The sequence below is a fragment of the Panthera uncia genome, chromosome C2 (assembly GCF_023721935.1).
Source record: "Panthera uncia isolate 11264 chromosome C2, Puncia_PCG_1.0, whole genome shotgun sequence".
In the NCBI taxonomy this organism is placed as follows: Eukaryota; Metazoa; Chordata; class Mammalia; order Carnivora; family Felidae; genus Panthera; species Panthera uncia.
In genome coordinates, this window is record NC_064810.1 from 147,465,900 (window position 1) to 147,486,558 (window position 20,659).

General features: G+C 46.6%; 1 protein-coding gene across 2 annotated transcripts; it reads right to left on the bottom strand.

Annotated features, from left to right (window-relative positions):
* Window positions 1-1,243: 1,243 nt before the first annotated feature.
* ZNF621 (zinc finger protein 621) lies at window positions 1,244-16,415 on the bottom strand. Of its 2 annotated transcripts, none has more exons than XM_049628953.1 (5): window positions 16,319-16,415; window positions 14,680-14,765; window positions 5,450-5,576; window positions 4,774-4,878; window positions 1,244-3,041 (listed from the first exon to the last, which is right to left on the bottom strand). In XM_049628953.1, exons 1-5 carry the CDS (start codon window positions 16,329-16,331, stop codon window positions 1,981-1,983), a joined length of 1,392 nt encoding a protein of 463 aa, XP_049484910.1. In that variant the 5' UTR covers window positions 16,332-16,415; the 3' UTR covers window positions 1,244-1,980. The 2 variants fall into 2 exon arrangements, with proteins under 2 accessions (XP_049484910.1, XP_049484911.1); XM_049628954.1 differs by lacking the exon at window positions 16,319-16,415 and adding an exon at window positions 15,471-15,616.
* Window positions 16,416-20,659: the final 4,244 nt, after the last annotated feature.

A 20,659-nucleotide genomic window follows, 5' to 3' on the forward strand; every position in this document is an offset into this window, starting at 1 on the left:
CCAGCTTTCTGAATTCAAGGCCTCAAACTCATTTGCTAAAGAACGCATCCAAGCCTGCAAACACTGCTCTGAGCACCACCTTTTGTCACATCCCAGACCCTGTTGTATACTGTTCTTACCATTGTTCAGTTCCTGATCGTTCCCAGTGGCCAGTTTGTGCTACCTTGAACCCAAGAGCTCCTCGGAGGGGAATTAACTTATACTACGAACATATTTCTTCATTACTTCAGCCAAGAAGCAAACAGCAAAAGGTAGCCAATGTCAACCCCTGCAAGCCTCTGGCAGGGGAGACTTCTAGAACACCTCAGAGCCACCTCAGACATCTTTGCCTCTTTCTTTCTTTCTTTCTTTCTTTCTTTCTTTCTTTCTTTCTTTCTTTCTTCTTCCTCTCTTTCTCTATTTCTTTCTTTCTTTCTCTCTTTCTCTCTTTCTCTTTCTTTCTTTCCCTCTTTCTTTCTCTCCCTACTGGCCATATTTCAGTTGCTTTTCTCTCTTCTTCTAAACCAACACCACCTGCCCTGCTTTTAGAGGTCTCTCTGTCTCTCTCTCGAAGATCCACTGTGAAATCAGGCAGTCTCCCCCAAACCCTGTATCAACATATCAACCTCCAAACAGCCCACAGCCATTTTCTGCTTAGAGCATCTGTCTCAATGTATGTCTAGGCATCAGCTCAGATATCCAAAATTAGAACTTCTGGGAGTTAGGCTAGAAAATTACCCTTTTTACACCAGGTCATTCAGACACACGGTGAAGTTCAAGAGCCACTAATTTAAAGGTTCTTCTGTTAACTGCCATGGAGAAACATCTAGGTAGCAAGAGCAACAGAAAAGAATAAAATGTATGACTGCTTCCATCAATGTTTAAGGAGTTACTTTAAATTAATGCTGATAATGCAGGACTCAAATTCTTTCTCCAGAAATTGCTTCATACAGGCCTTTGCAGCGTTGTAAAAGATCCCCATCAAGGCCAAAACTAAGAGCAATCCAAAATCCTGCTTCACTGACCTATCACATAAGCCTAGCCACTGACCCATCACACAGCTCCCTCCACGTCTAACACATAACTTTAGAGGCTTATTCAGATTTCCCCCAAGTTGGCTTTACACCGATGCTACTGCTTTCATAATTTGCCAAATTCATATTTACAATTCATGCTATCTGGAGCACAGAGACCGCAGAAGCCAAAGCTTGCAAACAGAAAACCAGAATGCCCGCCGGGAAAAATGGACACAACACATGGAACGAAGATGAATACCTTGGTGTATATTTACTTAGGAAAAGTTAAAAAGAAACATCTAGATCTCCAGAGCAAAACTACAGGGGAAAAAAAAAACCGTTTTGTGTTTAAAGACATGATTGCTCTCAGTCACATAAATGATCGCTATTACTGCACACACACCGTTGTTTTCCACTGGTTATTTCACATGACCTTTTGCACAGACACAGGAGACGCTCAATGACCCGCGCCGAGGGCAACATAATCTCAATTCTGTTAATGGACCACCTTAGCCCGCTGAGCAATCTGCATTAATTCCCGAGTCCGCTGCTGGAAGCAGATCCCAGCGCTCTTCCCAGCCTGCCCCAAGTTCCTGGCAGCCTCCTGGCTTCCCGGGAGCTGCCTGGCTCCAATCACAATGACCTAGCCAGGGGTGGGGGGGGTGGGGGGGGGTGCGGGGGAGGGGCTCTCTCCCAGACACTAATGCAACAAAGTGTCCTACCAGCACTTCCAACATCAGCACCCCCACAGTGCAGATCCAGCCATTACTGTGAAAGCCTGAAAGAGACCAGTGCAAAAGCCAAGTGGTTACACTTTCTACCGGAGGAAAGATCTACAAACATAGTCTTTCAATATATATAGATTACAGTGGAGTTTATGCCGAAACAACTGTAATGCATGTAAACAGAGAAAAAAAATACAAACAAAACAAGCGAGGCTGAAGATGTGCTGGGCCTAAGAGCCTCAAGGGTGCCGAGATAAAGCTCACGAGGGGTGTGGGGAAGGGGTCAGAATAACTGGGGAAGGCTTCACGGGGGGAGGAAGGCCCTGGAAGACACGCACTATTTGGACAGGTGAGGAAGGCATTCCGGATGCGGGCAGTAGCATGAACAAAGGCCCAGAGGTAGGGACGAGCACAGCATGTGGAAAGGTCAGTGAAGGCACGGCCACGGCTGGAGCAGAACACGGGCCCTGGAGAGGAACAGCAGATAAGGCTGAAGAGGGGCACTGGGGACTCCTCAGGGATGGCCCAAGAACCTTGACGGCCTTCTTCTCCACAGGGTGCAATTTCTGGTGCTGAACAAAACTGCCATACCATTTGAACGCTTTCCCACACACCTTGCATTCATAGGGCTTCTCTCCGGTGTGGACCCTCTGATGCTGGATGGAAGCTATCTTCTGAGTGAAGGCCTTGCCACACTCCTTACACTGGTAGGGCTTCTCCCCTGTGTGAATCCTCTGGTGGACGAGAAAGAGTGACCTACAGCCGAAAGCTTTCCAACACTCTTTGCATTTATAGAGTTTCTCCCCAGTGTGCAATCTCTGATGCTGGAGATACGCTGCGCTCCTGCGGAAGGCCTTTCCACACTCCTTGCACTCGTACGGCTTCTCTCCGGTGTGGATCCTCTGATGCTGTGTCAAGGCCGTGTTGGAACTCAAACCTTTGCCGCACTCCTTGCATTCGTAGGGCCCCTCTCCGATGTGGTTTTTCTCATGGACAATACAGTCATAGCTGGACTTGAAGGCTTTGCCGCATTCCTTACATTTGAAGGGCTTCTCCCCGGTGTGACTCATCTGGTGCCGAGTCAGCTTTGAGTTGTACCTGAAGATTTTCCCACATTCTTTACACTCATAGAACTTCATTCCCCCCCGAAGTATCAGATTCGGATTCAGGCTGAAAGTCTGCCATGTCGCCTTGCTTTTAAAGTCAAAGTGCTGGGAAACGTTTCTGAGAAGCCCTCCTCCTGGCATTCTGTGCCACTCTGCCTCTTCAGAGGCTTCCCGCTTTCCAGCCGGCTCTTCGTTCTTGACCCGGGACTCGCCACCTGCCCAAAGAAACCACACGTGTTCCTGGTTACCACACCGGAAGGGGAACAGGATCCAGGGCTCCCCGTGTTCTCTTGTGGAACGTGATTTTAAAAAATATTCTCACGAAGTGGCTACAAGCACCCACACGGGAGGACAAGAGCGAAAAAGGAAAACAACAATGTATGGCTGGAGAAGCGATGACCCTGGAAACGGACCAGGAAGTGCCTCCTGTGAGGAAGGCTGGGAAGTGGCCTGAGCCAGGTGAAAGGGGCACGATGAGGGCTTCCAGAATGGACAGGAAGAAGGCAGCAGGCGGGAAAAGAGAGGAAACAGAATGGGAGAGGTAAGAGAGACCAGCAAGAAATGGAAATGTTTCAAAAGAGAAAGGGAGAGAGGGAGAGATGCCGAAGAGAGAAGGAAGTCAGGGCTCCCAGGGAGAGACGACGGCAGCTCCCGCACGACCAGAGGGCCAGCAGGCTGCAAACCAAACTCAAAAACACTGGAGCTCAACGTCCCACCTGGAAGCCAGGAAGCCACCCTAAATTCCAAATACTGGCCCAGTGATTTTTAAATATTCCACATAATATTCTGGGACAAAAGACTCTTTCAGAAAGTGCACTGGGACACAAATTGAACTGGAGAGCTGTAGGCCACAGGGGCATTTCTGCTAGAAGAACCACTGTTTACAAAATCACAGCATAGGGGCGCCTGGGTGGCTCGGTCGGTTAAGCGTCCGACTTCGGCTCAGGTCACGATCTCGCGGTCCGTGAGTTCGAGCCCCGCGTCGGGTTCTGTGCTGACAGCTCAGAGCCTGGAGCCTGTTTCGGATTCTGTGTGTCCCTCTCTCTCTGCCCCTCCCCTGTTCATGCTCTGTCTCTCTGTCTGAAAAATAAATAAACGTTAAAAAAAAAAAAATTAAAAAAAAAAAAAAAAAAAAAACAAAATCACAGCATAGATGAGAGAAGTGAGGCGTGGAAACTTCCTTCCAAAACAAAGAAAATCCAAGTAATCGAAAACTCCCAGGACCAGCGAGCGGTCTCGGGTAAATTTTAGTCTGTATGTGTTGGGTGGGGGTGTGTGGGTGTGGGTGTGCGTGTGTTGGGTGCAGTGGTTGGGAGCAGTCCTTGCCTTTCCCTCTACAGTTGTATGTGAGACAAATATAATGCAGACCTAATGATCATGACCTACACAAATTACAGGTGATTTAAATACTAAAAAGGAAAGTTAAGGCATTTTTTTTTTTTCATTGCTGAAGGCCTAAAAACAGAAGTCGCAGCTGTGGCACAAATAATTCAGTTTGACCCACAGAATCATACTTTCCTGAAAGTATGGCTGAAATCTACTTCTTGGCATAAAACCGGCATACAATTAAGTATTTCCATTGGTAAGGGAGAAAAGAAGTGGTTTAGGAGCTACTGGGTCACGGATTTCCTGTGGCAGGTCAGTGGCCATGCACTCCCAGGGACTGGTTTTCCCAGGTTGGGGCTGGAAACTGGGCAGAGGTCAGAGAGTGCGTGGAGCAGTGCCTTATAAAGAACAGGGAGCCATGTTCTCTGCTGCAGAAGAACCATTTCCAATAAACTGGGAAGGCAGGGGCGCCCGGTTGGCTCAGTCCGTGCAGCCTCTGACTCTTGATCCTAGGGTCATGAGTTTAAGTCCCACGTTGGGTGTGGAGCCTACTTAAAACAAATAACGAATGTAAAATAAACTGGGAAGGCAAAACCGAAACTGCTAGGTTCTCTTACTCACCTGGACAGATGCCTCTCAAAACCTCTGCTTCCCAGGGATCTGGGCCCCATGGCGCTTCCCCTCTCTCCAGGTGGGAGACCAGAACAGGTTTGGGGAATGGAAATGCTACTCCGGCAAGAAAAAGGACAAACAGGTCGAGAGTCGAAGGGAGACTTCCAGAGTTTTCCTGAGATCTCTCTTGGCCCACCCTACAACAGGCTGCGGGGGGTGGGGGCAGGGGGAGAAGAACGAAGTGCCCGGTGAGCTACCCGGGGGGCCTGCGGAAGGGCTCCACACTGTGCTCCGAGGTAAGGCCGAGGAGACAGCAATTCTCCTCAGGGAGAAACTGCAATCTCGCCCCGACCTAAACAAAGGGATGCCTTCAGGAAGAACACAGGCGCTGATATCCCGGGAGACTCCCCCACGGGCAGAAAACCGACATCCCCAGAACACTGGCAGCATGGAGGAACCAAGGGCTCCCCTAGGACACAAGAGTCCCTTCGCTCAGGGCCCAGAACCACACCCTGCCCTGGGACATACAGGGAAGTCTGACTGCAACACGTGAGGGGACCAGGGATTTCTTCACCCGACATCTGCGGAAGCTCGTGACTGCAGAATTAACCTCAGGAGTTCAAAGCCCCAAAACATCGGAGGAAGATGCCGAAATATCACAAAGGACCACGGAGAGGGGCCTTACCCAGGGAAGCCACGTTCGTATAATTCTCCAGCATCACCTCGCGGTACAGGGCCCTCTGCGTGGGGTCCAGGCTGGCCCACTGATTCTGGGTGAAGTACACGGCCACGTCCTCAAAGGTCACCGGCTCCTGAAACAACGTGTCCCCGGTCAAGCTCTAAGTGGGGGCAGAAGAGGGACCTGGGCTGCGGGGAGGCGGCGGACCTCCCGGGATCTGCAACTCTGAGCCGCATGGGAGGTCCGCTCTACCGAGAACAGCACCCGGCACCCCACAGGGGCAAGCCCTCAGCCACCGCTCCACTTCCAAAGGGAGCACCCCAACACTCTCCCCTCCGCACGGCTCTGGGGGCCCAAACTGTCCTCCCAATCTCGCAGCCTGGCAGTGGGGGCTCCCCGCCTGCTTAGGGCATCAACCCCCACGTTCCTGACTCCGTCCCTCTGTACCTCCCACCCTCTTGTACCCACAACCCTGCCACCCGCTTCTGTACACACCGGCCCCTGCCGGCCGCTGCCACTCACCCTGTCTCCACCCACCCAAACAAGCGCAGCCCACTTTTGTTCCCTGCACCCAGCGTCTCCCCAGCCTTCCCTGCCTTCCCGACTAGTGCCGAGAGGAGGCACGCCTTAAAGCTATTTCCAGCATGTAATATACCCCCTTGGCTGGTCAGAAAGCTCTCTCGAAGGCAACCTGCAGCCTGCCTGTTCCGGCCTCTTCTCTGAACGCCCCCGTCTCCAGAGAAGGTCAGCAGTGCCCCCTCTCTGAGAAAGATTCATCCCCCAGTCTCGAGCTCCATCCCCATCTGCCAAGACGGCCGCTCTCTGCCTCCCCCTGCAGCCCCCGCCATCTCCCCAAGGATGAGGGGCATCGATTCTTGTTGATGAAGACCCTAGGCACCAGGCTCTTAGGTGGGTATTTTCAAAACATGTATTTCACTTCATCTGAAAACATCTATGTGAGGCAGGATTTATTAAGCCCGTTTTCACATGATGAGACGAAGGCTGAGAAAGATCAATGACTCTGCCCAACACCACACAGCCAGGAACTGGTTGAGCTGGGATTTCGGCCCAGATCGGACGGTCAAACAGCAAACCTGGGCTCTTCCCACACACCGAGCTGCCTCCCGTACTGGGCTCACGAGCCTCCCCTAAAACACGGCTCACCCCTGCTCCTCAGCATTACTGGTGCTGCCCCATCTTTGGAGAACAGCTTCTCAAACTCCTCACTCCCAACAGCGCCTGTCTACCCATCTCTACCATGCTCCCACCAAGCCACGGGGACTCCCTCCCCCAGTGTGGACGGAGGGGTCGGCTATTTCCAAATCCCACACGCCACCCTGCGAGCCAGAGCCTCTGAATCTCCCACACAGCCCGAGGGCCGTCCCTGATGGTGGCCACTGGCTCCTTTCTCTGCTTCCACAGTCGGGGTGTAGGGACCACAGAAACCAGACTCCCACGTTGGAGGAGGTTTCGTGACTTCTGTGCCCTCTCGCCTCGAATCCACCTCCAGGGAGACATGCGGGACCCTATGCAGTCAGCTTTGCTCTTTCAGCCACCAAAAACAGGAACACCTCCCCCGGGCGGCTCAGCGAAGCCCCTCTCTGTGCACCACCGTCTCTCTGGGCAGCAGCCTTGCACTGGCATCAGGGCCAGGGAGAAGGGAAGGAGCCCTAACTGCTCTTGGAGGAAGCGGGAGGAAACGGATCCCAAGGATAAATGCTGGCCCTCTTGCTTTGGTGGCCACTCTACGCTGGGTCCTTATGAGGGTGTCCTTTTAAAACAACCAGAAGGAGGGAACCTGGCTCAAAAGGAGACACTGGAAGAACAACAAATGTGGACATTCGTCAAAGCAAGAGCTGGCCTTTAAACTGGGCGAGGACGAGGTCCGAAGGGCCCCCCAAATCCAAGCCCCAAATCCCCCCACTAGGCAGAACCATGATGGCCTGAAGTAGTCACGCTCACCGAGGCGGGAAGGCTTCTGAGGACAGCAAGCACAGGCTCGCAGGTGAACCGAAGTTCACCTCCGCTTACGGCAAGTCAAACCGCACCTCCTAACGCCTCCAGGGCTGGTCCCACAACTTCCTCCTCCCAGCCTGGCACCACCAATCTCTTCCTCCCCCACTGTCCTCTCCAGCTCCTACCACATAATCCCAGGGTTCCAGAATATGGGGGGGGGGGGGGGGGGGGGGAACATGCCTAGAATTAGAGGAAAACATACTGCTTTAAGGTAGCTGGGTTACATATACGTTTTTTCTTCCTCCTGTGGATGGCCCCTATGTACCTCACCTTATTTTTCTCCACAGCCTTTCTCATCACCCAACAAACTATATTGTTCATGATCGATCCTCTCCGGCAGAACAGAGGTCCATGAGGCAAGGACTCTGTTTTGCTCATCACCGGCTCGCTAATACACAGCACAGTGCCTGGCAGATACTGGATGCTTAATATGAATTTGCTAAAAGAATTTCAAAAATGGTTTGACCATAAATAAAATTTTTTAAACTTATGAAGAGGGTCAGGAAACAGCAGCAAATACCACCATAAGTAAAATGCCAGAGCATATCCTGTAAAGTGGACGGATACCTTACCATGAGCTGCCCACAAACTGCGAGATCGTGACCTGAGCCAAAGTTGGAGTCTTAACCGACTGAGCCAACCAGGTGCCCCACAAATGGTAAATATTTAGAACTGACAAAATAACTCATTAAGTTATCTAGGGATAGGATAAGTAAACCAGAATCACTGGTCTTCCTAAATACCTTAGCAATTAGAAGATAAAATGGTGGGCAGCTGGCTGGCTCAGTCAGCAGAGCATGCGACTCTTGATCTCAGGGCTGTGAGTTCAAGCCCCGTGATGGATATACAGATTATTTAAAAATAAAATCCTTAGGAGGCGCCTGGGTGGCTCAGTCAGTTAAGCAGCTGACTTCGGCTCAGGTCATGAGCTCGCGGTCCGTGAGTTCGAGCCCCGCATCGGGCTCTGTGCTGACAGCTCAGAGCCTGGAGCCTGTTTCGGATTCTGTGTCTCCCTCTCTCTCTGACCCTCCCCCATTCATGCTCTGTCTCTCTCTGTCTCAAAAATAAATAAATGTTTAAAAAATAAAATAAAATAAAATAAAATCCTTAGGAAAAAAAAAAAAGAAGATAAAATGGAAGAACATAAGATGCCATTCATATACAAATGGCTAAGATTAGACCTAACAAAAATGTGCAAGACCAAGATAAAGAGAACTGAAAGTAAATAAAGCAGAAACAGTGTTTCCAAAGGGGAAGAATCAAATTTATGAACAAGTCAATTATGTCCAATAATTAATTAATTGGACAATTATATCCAATTGTGCCTAGGAATTCAATAACATCCACTCTCCCACCAAAAAAAATCAATGACATCTGTGCAGAGAAAAGAGGTCATTTAAAGTCATCTGAGGGACACCTATCTGGCACAGTTCATAGAGTGTGTGACTCTTGACCTCAGGGCTGTGAGTTCAAGCCCTGGGCGTAGAGCCTAATTTTAAAAATAATAAGAATAGGGGCACCTGGGTGGCTTGGTGAGTTGGGCATCCAACTTCGGCTCAGGTCATGATCTCCCAGTCCGTGGGTTCAGGCCCCGCATTGGGCTCTGTGCTGACAGCACGGAGCCTGGAGCCTGCTTCGGATTCTGTGTCTCTCTGTCTCTCTGCCCCTCCTCCTGTTCATTCTGTGTCTCTCTCTGTCTCTCAAAAATAACTAAATGTTAAAAAAAAATTTTTTTTTAATAATAAGAAGAAGAATAAAGTCATCTGGAAAAGTAAATGTAGAAGGCTACCCAAAACATTTTGAAGAAAAGAAGTTTCAAAGGAAAAGATGAGCAGGAATTAAACCTTACGTTAAAAAGCCAATACCTCAGATTTACGCTTCCTCTTTCGAAGCCAAACATTCATCAAAGAACAACTGAGTTCAACTATCACTGTTAAACAATTTTCAGCTTTTCTCAGTTGCACTGTAGGATATACATAAGCAGTAAGTGTATTTAGGTTAATACAGTCAAATTCTATTCAATGTTGCTTTTTTACCACATTATACTCAACACTGGATACACATTTAAAGACGTGGTTTTTTCGGTAAAACTCAATATGGGAGCTGTGTCTACAGTTAAAAGGGAAGCATTTGGCATGTTTGTTAATTCTAGTTTCATTTAATGACTTCTTAGGCATGTAAATTTAAGTTTTTAAATTAATGGGGAAAATCTGAGATGCAATACTGATACTTTTGGATTTCTGTCTTAGTGTTTATACGAAATTCTGAGACCTTGATTTAGATCTTTTATTGTACTGTGATTTCCTTTTCTTTTTTTTTTCAAGTTTGTTTATTTATTTCGAGAGAGACAGCATGAGCGGGGCAGCGGGGTGGGGGGGGGGGCGCGGAGAGAGAGAGAGAGAGAGAGAGAGAGAGAGAGAGAGAGAGAATCCCAAGCAGGCTCCACACTGTTAGTGCAGAGCCTGACACGGGGCTTGAACTCACAAAACTTTAAGATCATGACCTGAGCCCAAACCGAGAGTCGGACGCTTAACCAACTGAGCCACCCAGGCACCCAAATCTTCCTTTTAAACACTGAAAGAAAGGGGCACCTGAGTGGCTCAGTCGGTTAAGCATCCGACTCTTGATTTCAGCTCAGGTCATGATCTCACGGTTCTTGGATCGAGCAGCGTGTCAGGCTCTGCCTTGACAACGTGAGCCTACTTGGGATTCTCTCGCTCTCCCTCTGCCCCTCCCCAACTCACACACTCTCTCCTTCTCCCTCCCAAAATAGATAAACTTTAGAAAGATAAAAAAAAAGTAAATGAAAGAAAAAATAGGGTAATACTATAAGAAAGTGAGAAAATAGGCCGACAGGGAGAAAACAGTTGAAAAAGCCAAAGTATACAAACAACTCTTAAACCTCAAAGGTTAACAAACAACCCCATTACAAAATGTGCAAGAGACCAGAAGAGACACCTCGCAGAGATATACAGATGGCACAGAGGTATATGAAGAGATGCTCTACCTCATATGTCAACAGGAAAATGTGCATTAAAACACGGAGATACCATTAGACACCTAGAGCAACGGCCAAAATCTAGAACACTGAAAACACCAAATGCTGGAGAGGACGGGGAGCAAAAGGAACTCTCATTCACGGCTGGTGGGAGTGCAAAATGGTACAGACGCTTTGGAAGGCAGTTTGGCAGTTTCTTACAAAACTAAACATGCTCTTGCCATACGATCCAGCAATCACGCTCCTGGGGATCTTCCCAAATGAGTTGAAAACTTCTATCTGCACACAGACGTTTACAGCAGCTTTAGTCACAACTGTCAAAACTTGGAAGCAACCAAGATGTCCTTCAGTAGGCGAATGGATAAAACGTAGTACATCCAGGCTATGGGATGTTATTCAGCACTAAAAAGAATAGTGCTATCAAGCCATGAAAAGTCATAGAAGAAACTTAAACGCATATAACGAAGTGAAAGAAACCAATCTGCGAAAGCTACATACTGTAGGATTCCAACTACATAACATTCTGGCAAAGACAAAACTATGGAGACAGTAAAAAGATCAATGGTTGCCAGGGAGATAGGGATGAACAGGTACAGCACAGAGGATTCTTAGAACCTTGAAACTACCCTGTATGATACTATAATGATGGATACATGTCATACATTTTTAACCCATGGAATGTTCTGCACCAAGAGTGAACCCTAATGTAAACTGTGGACTTTGGGTGACTGTGATGTGTCAAGGTATGTTCATCATTGTAACAAAAGTACCACTCTGGTGGGGCAATGTTGATTATGAGGAGGCTATGAATAGCCAAAGCAATCCTGAGAAAGAAAAACAAAGCTGAAGGTATCACAATTCCAGATTTCAAGATACATTACAAAGTTGTAGTAATCAAAACAGTGTGGTACTGGTACAAAATAGACACATAGACCAATGGAGAATAGAGTCCAGAAATAAATCCACAGTTATATTAATTAATCTGTAACAAAGGAGGCAACAGTATACAATGGTGAAAAGATAGTATCTTCAATGAATTCAGGCTGGATTAGAGACCTAAATGAGAGACCTGAAACCATAAAAGCCCTTGAAGAGAACACAGGCAGTAATTTCTCTGACATCGGCCACAGCAACATTTTTCTAGATGTGTCTTCTAAGGGAAACAAAAACAAAAATATACTGGGACTACACCAAAATAAAAAGCTTTTGCACAGCAAAGAAAACCATCAACAAAACAAAAAGACAACCTATTGAACGGGAGAAGATATTTACAAATGATATATCCATTAAAAGGTTACTATCCAAAATATATAAAGAACTTATACAACTCAACACCAAAAAAGAACAAAAAAAAAAAATCTGATTAAAAAATGGGCAGAGGACCTGAATAGACATTTCTCCAAAGACCACCTACAGAGAGCCAAGAGACACATGAAAAGATGCTCAACATTACTCATCAGGGGCGCCTGGGTGGCTCCCTTGGTTGAGCGTCCAACTTCAGCTCAGGTCATGATCTCATGGTTCATGGGTTCAAGCCCCGCGTTGGGCTCTGTGCTGACAGCTCAGAGCCTGGAGCCTGCTTCGGATTCTGTGTCTCCCTCTCTCTCTGCCCCTCCCCTGTTCGTGCTTTGTCTCTCTCTCAAAAATAAATAAAAATTAAAAATTAAAAAACAAAAAACAAAAACCAAAAACATTACTCATCATCAGGATCTGCAAATTGAAACCACAATGAGATATCACCTTACATGTGTGAGAATGGCTAAAACCAAACGGATAAGAAATAACAAGTGTTGGCGAAGATATGGAGAAAAAGGAACTCTTGTGCACTGGGTGCAGCCACTGTGGAAAACAATATGGAAGTTCCTCAAAAAATAAACATAGAACACCATATGATCCAATGATTTCAGTACTGGGTATTTACCCAAAGGAAACAGTAACACTAATTCAAAAAAAAATTGGGGAACCCCTATGTTATGGCAGCATTATTTAAATAGCCACAATATGGAAGCAACCTAAGTGTCCATCAATAGACAAACAGATAAGGAAGATGTGAGATACACACACACACACACACACACACACACACACACGTACGCACACTGAAATATTATGCAGACATTAAAAACAGATGAGATCGTGCCATCTGAAACAACATGAATGGAGACAGAGGGTATTATGCTAAGTGAAATAAATCAGACTGAGAAAGACAAATGCTATACGATTTCACTCATGTGGAATCTAAAAAAATGATAAACAAAAAGAATCAGATCTATAAATACAGAGAACTAATGGTTGCAGAGGTGGGGAGTTGGACAAAGTGGGTGAGGGGAGAGTGGGAGACACAGTCTTGCATTTATGGAATGAATAAGTCACAGGAATAAGAGATACAGCATAATGAATATAGTGAATGACATTGTAACAATGTTACATGGTGACAGATGGTAATTACGCTTGTGGTGGGCATAGCATAATGTATCAACTTGTCAAATCACTATGTTGTACACTTCAATTAAGGTGACACTGTGTGTCAATTTACACTCAAAAAAATTTCTTAAGGGAGCCTAGCTGGCTCAGTCGGTAGAGCATGCAACTCTTGATCTTGAGGTCATGAGTTTGAGCCCCACATTGGGGGCAGAGTTTACTTAAGCAATCAATCTATCTATCTATCGATCTATATACATATTTAAAGATAATGAGCTATCCTATGCATCTATGGAGGCAAGGGGTATATAGAAACTGTGCTTTCTAGTCCATTTTACTATAAACCCAAAACTTCTCTAAAAATAAAGTCTATTTAAAAAAAAAAGACAATATTTATCTCTTATCTGGACAATATGTTTTTGTTTTTTGTTTTTTTTTTTAATTTTGAAAGAGAGAGAGACAGAGCATGAGCAGGGGAGGGGCAGAGAGAGAAAGGGAGAGAGAGAATCCCAAGCAGGCTCTGCACTATCAGGGCAGAGCCCGATGCAGGCTTGATCTCACAAACCAGGGGATCATGAGCTAAGCAGAAACCAAGAGTCGGACGCTTAACTGACCGAGCCACCCAGGCGTCCCAGACTACAGTATGCTTCTAACTGATTCATACCCTTCTACAACCAACTCACCAATAGTACAGGGGAAAAAAAAAATTTATTTTTTTAAGTAATCAACATGGGGTTTTGAACTCACAACCCTGAAAATCAAGGGTTGCAAGCTCAACTGACTGAGCCAGCCAACTGCCCCTGGAAAATCTTTTTAATAAATAAATCCAACCATCTCACCTACCCTGCTTAAAAATCCTTTAGTGCCTTCCCACTGAACTCAGAATAAAAACCAAAGTCTTTACAGATGAGCCTACCTCTCCAGCCTCACAGTGAACTACTTTCTCTGATCTCTCCCTGTTTCTAGAGTACACCCAGCTTTCTCCCTGACTTCAGGGCCTTTGCCATCCTTTTCTCCAGAAAGCTCCTCTTTAGCTGTCTCCTCAGTAGTTTCCAAAACTGTTTCCATCTCATCCTTGAGATCTCAACCTCATGTTACCTCCTCCATGAGGGCTTCCCTGACTATTACCTTGAGAGGGAGCTTCTTTGGGGCTCCTCAAACTAGAAAAGGCAAGTGCATAGGAATCACCTGAAGAGCTTGTTACAACAGATTCCTGGCCCCACTCACCCTCCTCCCCAGTCTGATCCTGGGTCTAGGGCAGGGGCGTGAGAATTTGCGATTCTAATGACTTCCCAGGTGATGCAGACTACACTTTCGAAGCACCGTACTTTAGCAACATGTAATTACTGATTTAAAGACTGTCTATTTTGCCAGCAGTATCTTCTGAGAAAAGGAAACTTGTCTGTGTTACCCAATATTGTGTCCCTAGCATTTATAAAGTGCCTGTGGAAGGAACAATGCTGGTTTCTCTGGGATACCTCTACGGTCTGTGGGACAATCTTTTCAATAGAGAATTTCTTGGATGTCAGCAGGCAAGTTATATGTGCACCACATGACCTGTTTTTCCACCTTCAGAGAGAACTTCCTACCTTGGGTGCCTCTTTTCCCACTTAACCCTACACAATCCAAACTCATCACTCATACACAAAACTCTGATTTCCTCCACCACTATTTACAGCCAGAGCGGTGGAGATAAATTTGAGGAGGAAATCACAGCGTGGCCAAGTCGGACCTTCTCGGTCCCTTCCTGATTACCGGACAGCTAATGTGATTTTAAAAGACTGAAAGAAGCTCAGCTCACCTGAGGCCAAGTTGTTTGGTGCATGGCTGATGTCCCCTGGTTTCGAGCGCTGTCTTCTTGATTTGGAAAAGCAAGAACCTTAGGAGCTAAGAGAAGAAGAGCCATGAGTGCAATGGACCCTGTCCTGCAACACCCACAGCGGCCTATAGCCTTCCCAGTCTCCTTTCCAGCACTGGTAGGAGACTCTATCAGACCCCCTTGTGGCCGATGGCCTCAACAACCTCATGGATTGCTCTGGTCCTCAGGACAATTCTCCATCTGCCTGCTCAGTCCATGAACGTTCCTGAGACCATTCACACGAAATGGACTGAGGGATCCAAGACGAATCCTATCCCTACGGTGTTCGGTCTGAACAAACCTAAAAGCGCGCTTACAGGAACCATGACGTTGCCCCTAAAGCGGAGCCGATGGAGAGGAGAAGGGACAGAGATGGCAAGATGCGGATTAACAGTAAAATAAATACTCGGTGTTCCAGTGGCCGATGCTGACCGGAGACCCGAGCGGGATCTCCGCCCAGGGAATCAGACACCCCCAAACAGAAACGTCAGTAGAGGGCGCGGGAGGCTGTTGGGCCAAATTCTTTGGGACAGAAAAGAGGATCACGCTTCGGTGAGCAGTGGGCTGGACCAGGGCTCTAGAAGGCCGCGCAGCCACCTCGGGCGGCTTCTGCGAGGCCGGGACGCCGGAGCTCCGCGTCAGGGAGCGGGGTGAGCCGACACCGGGCCCGACTTTAGGGGAGGGGGGCGCTGACGAGCCGCCAGGAAAAGCGATTAAGCCGGGGCCGGGCGGACCTGGCACGTAGAACTCGCCGGAACCCTGGCTCTCCCCCTCGGAACACCGAAAAGCTGGCAGCTGCAAGCCGACGCGGAAGTGGGCGCGAGCGCCCAGGGCCGCTCTAGGCCTCGCGGAGGCAGCCCATCTCGGTGGTCTCCGCGGCCCGGCCCACGTGACTCGCCCCGCCCCGCCCCGCGGAAGAGGCGGAGCTGCGGGCTGGCCCCGGCCGGAGAGTTCTTTGCCTGGGTCTTACTCCCGCCGCAACCGCGTTAACGTCCTCCTGGCTCGTGGGCCGCGCGGCTCCGGTGCCGCCTCTCGGCCCACATGGGGTCCCAGTTAACGGAATGCCCGGCAGTTGTCGGCCGGCTTTACTCCGAGGCTCACCTGGGCTGTGATGGTATGGGGAGGCTGGCTCCGGGTGTCCCCTCTTAAAGGCCCAAGCTGGGCCGCCCTTAGGAAGACTGGTTTCCATCCGTCCGTTTAAAGCCCTCTCTCTTCCTGGGCCTGCACGTGTGGGGGTACCTTTTAGGACAGACTCATTTAACTACCAAAATAATGGTGACTAAGGTTGTCAGGCATCCTCTGTATACAGGGCATGTCCTATATTAAATGATGTTCTTCTGTGTTGGCTTAAATGCCTTCTGCTTAGCTTCTCCAAATTTACCAACAAATCTGGAGTTTAGAGCTATTTTTATCACCCAGTAACTGGCACTTACATAATTTCAATGTAAACATTGGCTGAAAAAAAAAAAAGAAATCATACCTTCCACAAATAGTCTCTCCTGCAGGTTTGGCTTAGTGAAGCTGAAAAAAAGAACTGAGAATTAACAGATTAAAATTACGTTTTTCATATTCAAGTAATTACCGTTAATCTGCATAACTTTGGTTCAGTGCACAGGCTCTGCAAATCATCCGATGACCGCCTCACTTGGGTGGTTCCCCGTTGCCGCTGAAAGTTAGCAAATCAACGGCAGCCCAAGCTTCTAACCATGAGCCAATCGGTGGCAAACACCCGTGAACGTCGGCCAATCAGTGCCCTTAATACAATGACCAAGCTTTTGAAATCACTGGGTAGCCGTACTCCAGTGACCACTACGGTTCCCAAAGTCAAGAGACCTTTACTTTGATGTTTCTGTTGAACACATTTTCTGACACGCGCCGCCTCCCACTGGCGGGAGTTGGCCTCCCACTGCTAGGAAATAGAAGGATCCTGGATGTCTGGCTCTATCACAGGACTTTCTACTCCTTTTGTTACCAAACCCAAGCTTTGGCTGCCTGTTGTCTGGAGGAAAGGAATGTGAGCTTTTTTTCAGAAGGCCCGCAATCTGGGAAGAAGGCAGGCTTTTGTCCCCAGACCCAGGTTTCTGCCTGGCCCAGGGGGTCTTTAAGAGGTTTGGGGTAGTTAATCAGTGAAGGGAGTGCAGTGGCCTCTAGCGTTTCTTGATCACGTGCTGACTTGAAGATGCCAGCTACAAACATTTTCAGTGCTCAAGGGTTGTGCGTGGGGGTCTGGTTCTCGTTTCATGATGCGCTGGAGTGCTCTATTCTTTCCGCAAAGGACGGCAAGGTCCACAGATACAAAGGGAGGTTGGTAAAATCATTTGTGTGACCTAAAAAAAAAAAATTGCTGGACTCCTCAGAAAGCCGAGGTGGCTTCAAACAGAGTTGCTGGCCTCTGGGGCCTGGGCAGGTTTGGTTCTTCACTCCTCAGGGCCAGTGGTCTGCAAATCTCAAAGTAAATTAGCTCTGTTACAGACCAAGGGCCTGAGGTCAGCAAGGAAGGAGTGTTACCTTGAAGCAAGTTAACCCTTGAGGCCGGCTGAGTGCTGTCACACTTCCACAGGAATTAGGCTGTTACTGACCAACTATAGCATCAGGAAGTGCCGGCCCGGAAAGTACACTAGGTATCTGCCCCCCAAAACTCTGTGGCTGAAGGCCATACACAGTATTTCTCCAAGTCTCTGTGCACCAGGAATTCAGGAGTGGTTTGGCTGAACGGTCACAGCTTGGGATCTCTCATAAAGTTCCACTCGGGGGTCACTTGGGGCTGCAGTCACCTGAAAGCTTGACTGAGCCGGAGGCTCTACCTCCAAGATGACTCCCTTACATGACTGGCAGACTGATACCGGCTCTTGGTATGAACTTCAGTCCCTTCCCACATAGGCTTCTGCACTCAGCTGGGTGTCCTCACCACATGGCTGCAAGGTTCCACCTAAGGTACACAGTCCAAAAGGCCAAGGCCAGAGGCACCTGGCTGGCTCAGTCGGTGGATGGAGCACGCAACTCTTGATCTCAGGGTCGTAAGTTTGAGCCCCAACACTAGGTGTAGTGTTTACTTAAAAAAAAAAATATATATATATATAGATATATAGATATATATATTTATCTATATATATACTTATATATATATGTTTATATATATATAAGTATATATATATATATATACTTATACATATATAAGTATATATATACTTATATATATAGATAAATATATAAATATAAATATATAATATATAAATATATAAATTATTATATATTTATCTATATATATAAACTATATAGTATAAATTAATATATAAATTATAATATATAAATATTTATATTTATATATTTATCTATATATATAGATATATATACTTTTTAAATAAAATTAAAAATAAACAAGGCCAAGGCCAGCTAGTGTTATGACCTCACTTTGGAAGTCATCACCTCAATATACTACCAATACAGGCCAGTCGTAATACATTATTAGATGAGATGCACAAGGGCATGGATGCAAGGATTAGAATCACTGGGGACCACATGGAGGCTGCCTAACCCTGAGATTTGGCCCATCAAAGAAACCACGTATTTTACAAAACTTACGGTATTTTTATTGTAAAGCTTACGTACAACTGTTTTAAATTAATTAGGTTTCCGGGAACAATAGCACGAGGGCTTCTATTTTCATACTGTCCCTTCTCTAAACCTACCAAAATGAACATCAACCATGAATCTAGAGACGGGTACACATATATAGGTGCATACACACGCGCGCGCGCGCGCGCGCACACACACACACACACACACACACACACACACACACACCCTACATCACAGACCCTTAAAAAGTATTAGCCAGTTACTACAATTGGATCTAGCTTGGGGCACCTGGGTGGCTCAGCCAGTTAGGCATCCAACTTCGGCTCAGGTCATGATCTCACGGTTCATGGGTTTGAGCCCTGCGTCGGGTTCTTTGCTGACAGCTCAGAGCCTGGATCCTGCTTTGGATTCTGTGTCTCCCTCTCTCAAAAATAAACATTAAAACATTTTTTTAAAAAATTAGATCTAGCTTGAACGGGGACAATATTGGACATGGAGTTCCTCTATCTGGTATTACAGTGTAGGGAGAATAATGAGGAAGCTTCGGTAGACCCAAATAAAAATCCCCAAGTTGTGAGAATAACTGGAATCCTGGGCAACCAGAGAAGAAAACTGGGAGCAAGCAACAAGAGTCCCATTCTTTCCCAGAACAGCCTTACCAGAGGGACGGAGTACAGGCCAGCAGCTAGGCAGCAAGGTGAACCAGGAGAGATGGGACACTTGCGCCCTTACAGCTATCAGGGAGTCTGCTCATGCCTCAGCAAAGTTAAAAGTCTGGAGCTGGATGTCCCTCACCTGGCCAATGCCACAGGGACTGGTTCTACCTAAACACACTATCCCCAGCCACTAGCCAGAGCAATAAGGCAAGAAAAAAAAAGAAACCCAGAATTGGAAAAAAGCAAATGGTTATTTATGAATATGATTTTCAATGTTAGAAAATCCTACAGAATTAAAAAAAAAATGTTATCAGAATAAGTGAGTCGTGCAGGGTGGCATGATACAAGGTCAAAACACAAAAATCAGTTAGATCTCTCTATACCATCAATGAACATTTGGAAATTTACTATCGTAATAGCATCAAAAAATGATAGATCTGAAAAAGGTGTGAAAAACCTATATAGTAAAAATTACAAAACACTGCTGAAATAAAGATCCAAATAAATGGAGAGATTTACCGTGTTTTTGAGTCAAAAGACTATATAAAGATGAGAATTCTCCCCCACAATTGATTTATAGATTCCATACAATCTCAATCAAAATCCCAGGATATGTTTTGTAGAAACTGACAAACATTCTAAAATCCATGAAAAGCAAAGGACCTAGAATGGCCAAAACAACTTTGGCAAAATACAAATAGGAGGGCTGACACTGTATGACTTTGACACTTGGAACACCTACAGTAATAGGGGCACTTGGGTGGCTCAGTTAAGCATCCAACTCTTGATTTTGGCTTAGATTGTGATCCCAGGGTCATGGGATTGAGCCCTGCTTAAGGTTCTCTCCCTCTGCTCTCTCTCCCCTGCTCGTGCCACTGTCCTAGAAAAAAAAATTTTTTTTTAATAAAAAAATTTTTAAAGATAGAACTAAACATAAAACCTAAAATTATGATGTTTCTAGAAGGAAGGGCACCTGGGTGGCTCAGTTAAGCATCCAACTCTTGATTTCGGCTCATGTCAGGATTGCATAGTTTGCAGGATCAAGCCCTGCCCTGCACCATGCTCCATGATGACAGGAAGGAGCCTGCTTGGGATTATCTCTCTGTCTCTCTCTGCCCTTCACACGCACACACACACACACTCTTTTAAATAAACTAAAAATAAATATATAAAACTTCTAGAAGGAAAATGGGGAATCTTTGTAAACTTGGGTAAGGCAAAGATTTCTTAAATATGACACTAAAAGCATAATCCATAAAAGAACAAACTAATATATTGGACCTCATCAATATTAAACTCTTCTGCTCTTCAAAAGATTTAAGAGAATCAAAAGATAAGCCACATGCTGGGAGAAAACATTTAGAAATCACGTATCTGAAAAAGGACTTATAGCCACAATCTATAAAGACCTTTCCTCTCCAAAAAAAGGTCTCCCAAAAATCAATAAAAACAACCCAGGGGTGCGTGGGTGGCTCAGTCAGTTAAGCCTCTGACTCTTGATTTCGACTCAGGTCATGATCTCACATTCGTGGGATTGAGCTCCAAGGCAGGCTCTGCACTGAGTGAAGAACCTGCCTGGGATTCTCTCTCTCCCTTTCTCTGCCCTTCCCCTGCTAACACTTTCTCTCTCCATCAAAATAAACAAACAAAAAAATGAAGAATTTTTGAGGGGCATCTGGATTAAGCGA